At 36.3% G+C, this 12,102-nt stretch overlaps 2 protein-coding genes across 2 annotated transcripts in view; both read left to right on the forward strand.

The window, feature by feature from the left end:
* The window catches only part of LOC145778996 (cytochrome P450 2H2-like), a 15,182-nt gene continuing 3,080 nt past the window's right edge, over positions 1-12,102 (forward strand). Inside the window, exons 1-8 of the mRNA XM_082590577.1 lie at positions 1-163; positions 588-635; positions 6,450-6,616; positions 7,028-7,173; positions 8,873-8,975; positions 9,461-9,570; positions 9,972-10,093; positions 10,575-10,690. Of these exons, the coding sequence (XP_082446703.1) occupies positions 1-163; positions 588-635; positions 6,450-6,616; positions 7,028-7,173; positions 8,873-8,975; positions 9,461-9,570; positions 9,972-10,093; positions 10,575-10,690 (975 nt within the window). The remainder of the gene's footprint in view (positions 164-587; positions 636-6,449; positions 6,617-7,027; positions 7,174-8,872; positions 8,976-9,460; positions 9,571-9,971; positions 10,094-10,574; positions 10,691-12,102) is intronic.
* LOC145778294 (5-exo-hydroxycamphor dehydrogenase-like) lies at positions 2,343-4,963 on the forward strand (the record flags this gene model as incomplete). The annotated part of the gene is made up of 4 exons (XM_082589756.1): positions 2,343-2,479; positions 2,790-2,977; positions 3,227-3,363; positions 3,921-4,963. Coding segments are annotated over 4 exons (669 nt in total), but the record flags the coding sequence as incomplete, so codon positions are not given.

The raw sequence follows: 12,102 nt of genomic DNA on the forward strand, positions 1-12,102 counted from the left end.
ATGGATTGCTCAAATGTTTCCCGGATTATATATTTGGGTGCCAAGCGCTCCCCTAAATGGTTTTTAGACAATACAAATGAAATACCTACAGCGAATGATGGAGAAGTCTTGGTCAAAGTACGACTAGCAACAATTTGTTCGAACGATCTCAAAGTTTTATCAGGTATGAGTTCACAGTTGTAAATTTAAAAAAACAAACTACAATAAATTCTAGACTTAGGCTAACTAGGCGAGGCTAAATGCATGTGTTCGCAGTAGGATGCATTCAATGGATCAAGCAACCATGTCCTTCATAGTTCATCCGCATGATTAGTATCTAATCACTAATGTTAGTTTTAAACATAACAGCTAACGACTAATGAGTGCATTTGTTGAAGTTTTTAATGTAGCCTATATATTATGTTCGTTACTCGCATTTGTAAGCATTGGTTTTTTTAAATTCCGCCCCGATAGCTCAGTTGGTTAGCGCGTGACTTCTGGAACGAAGAAGCTTCAAGATCAAGCGGAGCTGGTTCGACTCTCGGTGTTATGACAGTGTTTACCAGGTCTCAATCAATCAAAAGTAATCTGGTGCCTAAAATTGCTAGTTATTTCAAAAAGTAGCCTACTGAAATGCTTCATCCGGCCTCGGAACTAATATATTTTCGAATTTTATCAATGTGAAAAAGTTGCCTACAAACAATGAAGATAAATTCGGAAGCTGACAGTAGAGCAAATCAGCTTTATATGTTGTTAAAACAAAAGTTAACGTCGTTAAAACACAAAAAGTAGCCAAGCGACAAATAGCCTAGTACCAATTCTGTCTAATTGAAAATATTTCGATATCGGCACTTTAAAATAAATTTACCGTCAGTAACGTATCGGTATTAAAAAAATCGATATTGTAATCGTTACAAAATTAAATTGCACTTCTCACCTCTGGTCACATGATTATCTTTTTTGAGATGTTGAAACTGCAGTAGCAATGTCTCACCAAGCACACCGAGATCCCATTGTAATTTTAAGGTCCAAGACGCACAAACATTTAAGTCTATTTGATGAACAGAAAATGATACAACCGTTGATTTTACCGGTTGTGATATGCTCTTCGGCTCCACGCTCGCACGATGAAAACGATGCCACACTTTACGTGCACGGTTGAGCAGAAAAGCCAGACAATACTTGCCTTCGTAAGCTCAAAGAAGTTCTTGATGACTTAGTTCAAAAGAGAAACTTGATCTGATGATGATTATTGAGGATTATTGAAGATGAGGATGATTGTTCACTCAACACTAGGTTTACTCCTGGAGAAATCTGGATAGAGAGACATCCTTGAGGAAGCATCTTGTAAATATTATGTTTTGGACTGGTACGATTACATTTGTAGAACCAACTATGGTAAAAGACGGAAGTGCTTTACTTGACACTCATATTATTTTTTTATGAGTTTCCTGACAACCATTTTGAGTAATGTTTTGCATTGTAGTAACCAAAAAACCATGCGTTCAGGTTCAGCCTCTGTTTCATTCAGGAAGTCGCCTGACGCATGCTCCCCTTGTACTCGGACATGAAGCGGTTTGTGAAGTAATTGACGACAAGCGTCTTTGTGTGAAAGAAAAAAATGGTGTTGGAAATTTCATTAAAGACAAATCAAATCCGAAACAATTATTACTTTCTCCGGGAACTAGAGTAGTGTTTGCTTCTTTTGTTCCTTGTTCTTCTTGCAGTTGTTGTAGGTAAGTATTGTTTTGTATTAATTGCATAGGCTTTACTGCTTTGCAAAAACTATAGCCTACTAGGCTATGACATATTTTGGAAAAAGCTATAACATCAAATGTTTGTTTATTTTGTGTCGTCTCAAGGTTTTTTATTTTGTGGTTGATAATTTGACAAGTTATTGGAACACAACAGGAAGCCATTTTTTTGCTCACTTTGAAACATGTCGTTAAGTGTGACGTCTGCGCATCGCTGAGTGGTAAGTACGTCTGTGCGTCGCTTGAAACGACGTCGGTTCGACACCGCTCCAGAGCACGCGGTTGTTTCACGTCAAGACACTCAGCATGCCAAAATAATGAGGGCAGCTGACTCAGTGACAAGCCTACATGTAACTTCGCTGCTTCTTGTTGCCTTTTGTGTAGCATCTGCAGTTGCAGAGTGGCCTACTATATGTTGCCTCGAAGGGCGCAAAAAGAAAACAGGATTATTATCATAATTATTAAAATGGATATGATATTTTATGGCATTTAATGGATATATACATTGTACATTATATATGGTATTTTTGATGCAGAACGTGTTTACCACAAACGTGCGTACAAGCTTTTGCGTATGGAGACGTATTGATGCCAGATGATTGCAGTTTTAATGGTTGTTTTGCAACACATTTGGTTTTAAAAGAAGGAACCCACATCATTCGTGTTCCTCCATCTGTATCAGACAAAGCGGTGGCTCCTGCGAACTGTGCATTAGGATTGGTGATCAATGCAGTTGAAGCTGCTCGGCAAGTATAGGCTAAAGCTAAGATTACCAGGTTATCTATTTTCTACTGGACATTAAGCCCGCAAGCGTTCATTGCATGCTCAAAGTGAGCAAAAACTTCGCTATTAAGTCTTCAAAAAAAATTCCAGTTAGAAAAAACAAATTAGCATAATCAGAGTAAGTTAGTTTTCTATTCACTACCCTTAGGTTAATTTGTCTTTGAGTAAATGGTATCATCAGAACTTCTGTGTTCTACCTGTATGTTTTTGTTTTGTTTTCTTTGTCTTGCCTATTTACTATAGTTCTTATAAAATGGATAACATGTTATTTAGAACTGCTTCGAATAACGAAACTGCAATTGTTCAAGGCGCTGATATTCATGGATTGTACGCATGCGCAGTCTTAAAGCACAAGGGATACAAAACAGTGATTTGTTGGGACGAAAAAAAGGAAAATCTTAAATCTGTTAAAAGATTTGGAGGCGAACCTTGTTTTTCGTCAATTTTAAACATTTCTTCAGGTGACCACGTTAGTGTTTAGTATAAGAATGTCGATGTCAACTTGCGGAATTAAGTAAGGCTAACTGATTACTAAAATTTGCTGAAAAAATCTTTTCATAACCTGTTAGTTATGAATGGTTTACAAAGGAGTGTCAATCACCAAATGTTTTTTTTTTAAAAATAACTTTACAAAATTTTATTTATTTGGCTACATTTGTAGCTTTTACTCTAATTGTTTATTCTGGTAAACTACACAAGCTATCTATTAGATTTTGCGGATTGCTGTATCAACTTGTGTGGAGATCCATCAGTTGTCGCAGAAGGTCTCTCTGCCTTACGCTGTGGTGGATCATACGTATACGCACGAATGACGAAGTCTGATACAAATTTGATCTTACCAGGAGAAGTAAACTTTTTTTCGTAATGTTTTAAAAATCATAGGCCCAAGCCTCTTTATATATTTTTTAATCGAGATAGATTTGGGTCAATTTCATAAAAACATATGTTATGGACTAAGTATGAATTACTTTTCGTATGAGCTAAAACATATTACTATTTTATTAGATTAGTGGGTTAGTTTATCACTTTCAAGAAATCACAGAAGAAAATTTATTATTTAATAAATTGATTAAGGCGCATATATTTATTACCTTACACAAATAATTAAACTGCAAATGCACAAAGATCACAACAACACTCTTTATCTAGGTCGTACTTTATAATCATCTAAGTCGTACCAGTAAATAACCTCATGCGCTTATGATTTCACGAATGTAGACCTATAGGAACTTTAAAGTAGTCCAACACTCACTTTCAAAGATAAGTTTATTCGAATCGTTTATATATCTTTAGTGTATTTCTATTTTCTGAAGAAACAGCATAAACAGTTATAATAGTCTGATGCAAACTATTTGCTGATAGAATACCCTGATAGAATACCAAGTAATGCTACTTATTGTTCAGTTTATCGATAAATGTATCACCGTAAAAGGAGTATATGGATACGTGCCACGACACCTTCACGAGGCAATACAATTTCTTGTCGACACAAATGAAGCTTTCCCTTATGACGACCTTATCAGTTCAAGAACTTATAATTTGAATGAATTTGAAGAAGCAGTTCATATGGCGAATTCAAGCACTTATCAACGCGTTGCCATTCAGCCTTAGATTCATTGAAAACTTTCAACAGAAATATCGAGATGAATACAAACGACATATGTGTTTTGATGAAAGCTTCAAGTTGTGGGTATAGCCTATGCGTTGCTGCAGCGCAGTAAATACTGTCCAGTTTGAACTCTTCAACTCTCGTGATTGTATTATGAACTGCAGGCATGTGTTGTCTCACAAAAAGCAAACCAATTTTTACAACGGTCAGTTGTCGCAAGCAGAAGAAAGTCGCTGCTAACTCAACGATTTTTATCTTTACCCCCAAGAGATAAGATGACTAAGATGTGCCTTGTGATAACAAGTTTTCAATACTTACACTGTAGCTTTGCAAAGCGGAAAAGATCAAACGATGGCATGTGACATACAACGGACCAGTGCATTCATCAACATTCAACATTCATTTATTCTTTCTGTGATTTCATACTGTGGCACCAAAACAATGAATTTGTTAATCACTGATACTCTGAACTCGAAAAAGTTTAATTTTCAAAATGAACAACCAAACCACGAGAGAATGCAGAAAAAAAATGCCTGAAAAAATCCAGTATTTTGTGCACCTGCTGTTTCTACTAAACTTCAATTGTTAAAGTTTCATAGTTTTGTAAAAATAGAGAACTTTGCAAAAAGTGGCATAAAGCTCCTCTCACCCCTCTAGATGCATGTTTCCAAGACGAGAACTGTTTGTTTTTTTATTTTATTATTATTTTAATGAATAAGCCCGAACATTCTTGCCACTTTTCTGCCTTTTTAACAGAATGTTTGAAAAATGTTAATATATTGGTTCATTTGTGACTCTGCTTAAGATATACTTCTGGATTTGATTTCATGCGTTTGACCATGAGAAGTAAACAATTGTTTGCATTAAAACTTAAACAATTTGTTTTGTCAGCTTCAGTTCCTGCATTTTCGCTTATGAGCCAATGTAGTCATATTTGCTCATAAAAATATGGTAAGTCTCGGTGTAAAAATTTAGATACGGTATTTTACTCCCATTTAATACAGTCTTTATCGGTCTTTAGGCTATAACCAGAAGTATTGTAAGTTTCAAAATATGATAAGCAATTAATACGATTTACTCTATAAAAATAGCCGGTAATGTCATTGAATGAAACAGAGTGGTGTCAACGAATGCTTTAACAAAGCATCACCATAATGATCCTGCTCAGTAAAGTTAAATATATTTGCAATCGCTGCATTTCTTACTCAATTGCCAACCAAATAGGCCACCACGTGTGATCATGTTGTATTGCAATCGGTCTAAAAACCTCAAGAAGGTAGTTAGAGAATCGTGTTGTAGGTAAATGCTCTTGAAAAGAAAAAAGGAACAACTTAAGCCTCCATTTTGACATCTTGATTGAACCTTCGCCAACGTCACTTTCCATTTCCTTTCAACATTTTATGAATCGAACTTTCTAGTGACCATATGCAGAAGGTTTCTCAAATTTTTCAAGGTGGATGTCTGGGATTGAAGTAATTTAGGATTTAGCTTACCATACTTTATTAAGGTCAAATCAATCAGCAGAAATTTTCAGATTTAAATGAGTATTAGGCCTACAAACTTATAGGCCTAATACTAAAAATTCCAACAATTACTGTGTGCGTTTAAAAGTAACTATTTTAATTTATTTCATTATTCGTATTTCAAACATTTTTTGTTCAATTATTTCAATACAGTAGCTTTCAAAAATAAACAAATTGTAGGGGGTTGAGACCACAAACTAAAAAATAAAAGCTTGAAAACATATTCGGTGTTTAGTTTAATTTTAATATTTATATGTTTTAAATATTATTAATACGGTATATTTAAAAAAAGAACTACACCAAGTGTGCAAAATTTATAGTTGCTTTTAAAACTTAACTAACGTTAGCTACTTTTGTGGACAAGCAAAGTATGTTTTTGGCATAAAAGATACTAAATAAAATTCAGTAAAAATTGTAGAGCTAACATTTGGTTGCGGTAGCATACTTCTTGTGCAACATGCTAAGTTAGTTCGTTTGTTATTAAAGAAAGGAAAGCATAATTTAATTTTTTTGATATGAAAATACAATCATTTTTGCATTAGTTTTATAATATGGTCAGAGCTATAAAGTTCATAAAAATACCTTTCCACATTATTTAAAAACCAGCTTCTTGGTTTTTGAAAAGATGTAATTTTTATTGCAGACCTCTGACTATTTTATGGCCTGCAGAAAGGTTAAATGTACCATACACCCAGATAACAAGTGAACAAAAAATGTTTGAAAACTTTTTCCAATTGTATTGTGCAGCATTCTTCGCTGTCGCTTTCACTTACTACTCACTGAAACGATTTTGGCTTAATCTCCCACCTGGGCCAATTGGTTTACCACTAGTTGGGATGCTTCCCTTTTTGGGCCAATCTCCAGGAAAAACATTTGCAAAGTGGTCAGAAACGTATGGTCCTGTTATATCCTTTAAAATTGGAAGAAAACTTTGGGTTGTTCTAAACGATTATGACAGTGTTTACCAGGTAAGCTTGTTTTTCTTTTCAACGTTGATTTCACAGCCTTTGTAATTTCATTTACCACATGTAGGCTTATGAATGATGTGTGAAAGGTTAAACCATTCCGTGCGTTGACATTTTGCCGAAAAACATTTTGCCGAATGGACAAATTGCCGAAAGGACAAATTGCCGAAACAATTTGGTAAAAAATTACTCTGAAGTGACACAAAGTCTCGTTACTATGCAAGCAGTGCATTTGAAATAGAATTACTTTGCCACTATAGATTGCCTAAAAACTACTTTGAAGCGACACCAAGTCTCGGCAAATTGTCCAATCGGCAATTAGTCCTTTCGACAAAATCAGTTTCGGTAAAATGTCTTTCGGCAAAATGGGTTTCGGCAAAATGTCCGGGTACCAAACCATTCATACATTTGAAGGCGCTAGTACAGCAAGGCTCGAAATTCAACGGCCGGCCAAGTATTTCATTGTACAAACGAATTACGAAAGGTCGCGGACTGGTTTTAATTGAAGGAGATCAGTTTTGGAAAACACAACGGAAATTTGGAATTACAACGTTTCGCGAGTATTTATGTTGTTGTAATGTCATTTTATCAATTTGAAGTCGTAGCCTACCTGCAGTGCATCAATAACGTTAACCTAAAATAGTGGCTTGATTCTAGTTCAATGAAGCACAACTGCATGAGTTATTTTGTCTAAAGACAGAAATATTTTCCAGGATTTGATATTTGTTTTAGGCTATTTCCTTTGCTTTTTAGAATACGAGTTGGCGTAAGTGGTTAGTTAACTTTACCCTAAAATCATAATTTTATCACAAACAAAAGACTGCGTTCGTATTTTCGCTAAATATTCGGCACCCATCGGTTCCCCACTACCTCATGTCGTTGTTAATGAAGGCTAAGTCAAACCATGGCCCGGTCTGTAGCCTACAGTGTACAGCGGAGTGTCTTTGATTATTTGGCCTGCCGTTTGTACCTCACCGCACACACAAGTATCCCTCTCTGCCAAATCCCAACGCAACATATCTGAATCAAAGCTTCCAAAGTTGAGCTTTGGTGAGGCAAGACTGGAGAAGCGATGACCGAACTGGCTCTCAGATGAAGATCTAAGCACTTGACGCAAAAATGATCTGCTCAGTGTTCATTGACAATGCTTCAAACCATGCCGCATTGCACCATTATTTACCAGAGCATCCACCAGAGTCTGCAAGGAAGTCCTTTGCAGCGCGTACAAATGCTTTTCCTGATCTTAATGGTTGCTTTCGTGTTTTTTTAATATGGTTGATTGTAACAGATGTCCAGAGTTTAAGGATTCACGGGTTAGTAAGAAAACTGCGCGCTCGCACTGCAGTGTAACTGGCTCAAAGCTTGCAAGGGCAAGTAAACAGTCCGTTAGAGTTGGCCGAAAGCATGCAATGAAAGTTTCGGACAGTTTCTGATTGGCAACATCGACAAGGTCGTGTGATTACTTCTGCACCAAGTTGCATCACTGTACTCAGCAGGAGCGCAAGCTAAAGCACTTGTTCTCAACATTGAAGAGCTATCATCCCATTTTGTGCTAGCCCTAAAACATCCGCCTCGACAGCTCAGGTGGTTAGCGCGTGACTTTGTGAACAAAGAAGCTGCAAAATCAAGCGACGCTGGTTCGACTCTCGAGGTGTGCGCTTGAGCAACGCGTTCTAAGGACTGGTCTCCATTCAGCGGTACCTAATGGATGGCATAATTCCCCGGCAACAACACTTCAACAATCCAAAAACTTCACTCTGTCAATCTCGGTAACCGGCCCTGCGTCAAGAGCCTCTACAAGTATGCGAAACTACCAGAAATAACCTATCAAGGCTTTGTCAGTCCGAGTATAAAGATTCAAAAACCAAACCAAACTTTACCAGTAAGATGTTTTAAAAGCTGATACCTTCTGAGTAGGTGTTCTAAGAGTTTGTGGTATCTTAGAAACCGATTAAGTCGAAGACAAAGGCATGTGGGTATTGCTTCAAAAGGAAGTGGCGATAAAAGTAATCACTTCCACATGGTGGTACTCGCTATTAGCACCAACTTAGAAAACTAAACTTGCTGCAACCGCCGATACAAAAAAGTATGCCTGCGGAAAAAAAATCAGAATGCTAAAAAGAGTTGACTTAAATTTTTTGAGTTTTGCTGTGAAAGTATAAATTAATGTTAATTTAATTACTAATAAATTGTAATGATTTTATTTTTTATCTATTGTTTAAGTAATTGTAATACTATATTGCGTTTGTGTTATTGAAGGCTTGGCGTGGGAAAAAAGAACACGGAAAACCGCATTGTAGAAGAAGCTTCGTATTTGAATGAATCCGTGAGACATCATTATGGAGAGCCATTTAATATTCTTGTAAATCGTGATCTGATGACCTTTTCATCTCTTTTCTAAATAAACAGAATTGAGGCACTGCATGTCATATTTAATGTCATTGCAAATAAATCATCATATGCAATGTGCTGACCGAAGCTTACCAAGAAAGCAATTTATTTCTGATATTCACATGTAAATTAGAAAAATCAAAGAGTGCTTCTCAAACTAATAATTGCTCTCATATTTACAACCAATCACGAGTCAGAAATCTAGTAGAAACTTACATGAAACATTTATCATAATATGTATAGCCTCAATATAATTACATACTGTACAGTCACATTTTCTTGAGATAGTGCGGTGTGTTGTACATTGAATAGAAACTTCCTTTATTCTGTAGGTGTTCTAGTTATTCTTTGACATCCTTAGAAAGACCTCTCCCGGTAGGCCTATAGTTTATCAATACGATGTTAACATTTGCAAATTTTCATTGATAGGTGTGTGACTAATCTTGCTTTATACAGAGCGATCTGAGCAACGCCGTCGCAAATATTTTATGTGGAGCTGTGATGGGACGAAGATTCGATTACAAAGACCCTAAATTTGAAGAAATAAATGCTAAAACACAGAAAGCGTTAGTGAATAAAGTTATGTGCAAATTCAGACAACTCTCACATCTTTATGGAGCTGTTGAATTAAATTATGTAGGCTACTTGAAAAATTGGCTAGTTTTTCAGAAAAGAAAGTCTCTTTATCAGATAGTTGGCTAAACGAATGTTGAAAATAATTTAGTACCGTACTACAACAATCAACTCAATTTCCCACAGCCTATGAAAGAGTTAAGTTTGATCACTATTTGGCTAACCAAGTCAAAGCAAAGCAATAATTTCATAATGCAGATATTAACGACCTGTTTTAGCCTGATGCTGCTAAACTCGCAATAATATCTACATTGTGAAGTAAACAACTATCATGCTGGTAAAAGTAAAACTCAATCCGCAAAGCAATAATACTCTCCTCTGTTATATTTTTCAGCTTCAGTGAGCCAGGATGTAATTCTGCGTTTATCGTGCTCTTGCTGGCTCCGGAGCTGGGATTCATTCCGCCGTACTCGCGTCACGCACAAAGACTGGTTGATCACGTCAGTGCCTGCTTAGGCAAGCAAGATTTATAAGTTAATAAAAAAGTCGATTTAAAAAAAAAACAAATGGATTCTGTTACAACAATTTTTCTATCTTCTTAGCATAATCACCAGTTTCTGCTTTCTTACATTATTTACTTTTGATGCCATACGGTTTTATATCATATTCTATCTCAGAATTGACTTTCAATAACAATAACGCAGCTTAAAAATGAAACCCAACAGAAAGTGCAAACCAGAATAACATTGAACGTGAAACACTGTTGAGCAACTGCACACACCATCTTTACCAAACTAAAATTAAATAAGACACTCTCTAAAGCAGTGGTTTCCAATCTATATGTTTCTCGGCAGTCGCTTCTAGCAAGAATTGACAGCGATAAAGCAATAGTGTGTATACTAGGCTGTAGGCTTATATGTTTTAACACAAACATCTTTGCGTATGCAGCTTAGATAGGCCTACTTTTTAATATGAGTGTGCTAATTTTGACTTTTAGAAATGCTTCGTGATATTATAAGAGAACATGAGCAGACTTTCGATAAGCACAACATCCGGGATTTTGTAGATGCATTCCTTAGCAAACAAAAGAAGAAAGAGGATTCAACGTATACGGTAGGATGAAGTTTTACTATTTGTATGATTCAAACTGATCTAAAGAAAGAACATGCAGACAACACTCACCTTTTTCATAAAGAATTGAAACCTTTTTCATAACAAAATACCACATGCTTACAAAGTTTGGGTTGTGGAAGATAAATGTTTCACAGAAGAAGTATCTTTTGAACCTTAGCTTTGGGTGCTTAGCTCTGTAATGCTGATGGTCGATAGCAAGAAGCGATTTTGATTGAAACCAAGCAACCGGTTAACCTTGATACTAGTTGGGACAACCGCAAGCCGCCGCTAATTTTCCACCCATGCTGCAGGCAGTGGTAAAATTTCAATAGTTTTCTTCTCGCAACTATCCCAGGATTTATAAGCCTACAATCATCACTTGCAAGTGCAGCAAGGGCGAATTAAATTTTCCAACACACAAAGGGAATTCAAAAAGTGACAAGGTTCCTGAACTTTTCACTTTGAAAATCCTGTATTCAATAACAAAATTAAAGAAAACGTACGATTGAAAATAGACTACATGTAAAAAAAAATTCTGCAAACATTTAAGAAATTATAATAATCCTTCAACCATTAGTTGAATGTAGATTACTACATTTTTTAAACGAAATGATGACGTAGATTGACTTAACCATATGGCATCGGATCCATGCTTCTGTTGGAGAGATTATTACAGTGCACCTAAACAGCTACGTGGCGACGTTGATCGCTTTTATCATTTTTCAACAACTAGTTATAAGTTTATTAACATACCATAGCAACCTAATACCGGTGTACTACTGTACCACATTCGATTCACTTTCCCTGATTCAATCTGTCCTTTGAAAAATAAAGGGGAAATTAACTTCTAAAGTGTCAAGTTATCCATCAAACTTTAAATGGTAATAAAATTAGTTTACTTTTTTTTAAGGAACGTAGTGAGAGAGCAGTATTTGTTAGAAGCCAAAGATTCAGTTCCCTTAATGTTAGCAAGAAGGTACATTGTTTCAGAAGCGAGAGCTTAGGATGATTTTAGGTGCCAGTCTTTTGAAAAAGTATTCGCTTTTTGGTAACACTGGCGTGGTCAAGCAGCTATTTACAGCAGCTATGCACTACGTTCCCACGGATGATGCTGACGCACTGCGAAAAAAAGTCAAGACAGATGCACAGTAATTCGACTGTCGCGGTAGACATCAAGCCAGGTTGATACAGAGAAGAGTGACACCAACACCAGTCACGACTCCGAGGATGAATTTTTTGGTGTATTGGCGCCATCCCGTGAAACGTCGGTGCAGAAGGAAACAGCCATTGTGAACGTTTTTTTTCGGACAGGAGCAATTCCTTGAGCTTTTCGAATACCGAGTTAAAACATCTGTTCATTAAATACAACACCCCCATTCCTTCCAGTGCTGCGGTGGAGAGACTTTTCTCTG

This window comes from Aplidium turbinatum, chromosome 10 (assembly GCF_918807975.1).
Source record: "Aplidium turbinatum chromosome 10, kaAplTurb1.1, whole genome shotgun sequence".
In the NCBI taxonomy this organism is placed as follows: Eukaryota; Metazoa; Chordata; class Ascidiacea; order Aplousobranchia; family Polyclinidae; genus Aplidium; species Aplidium turbinatum.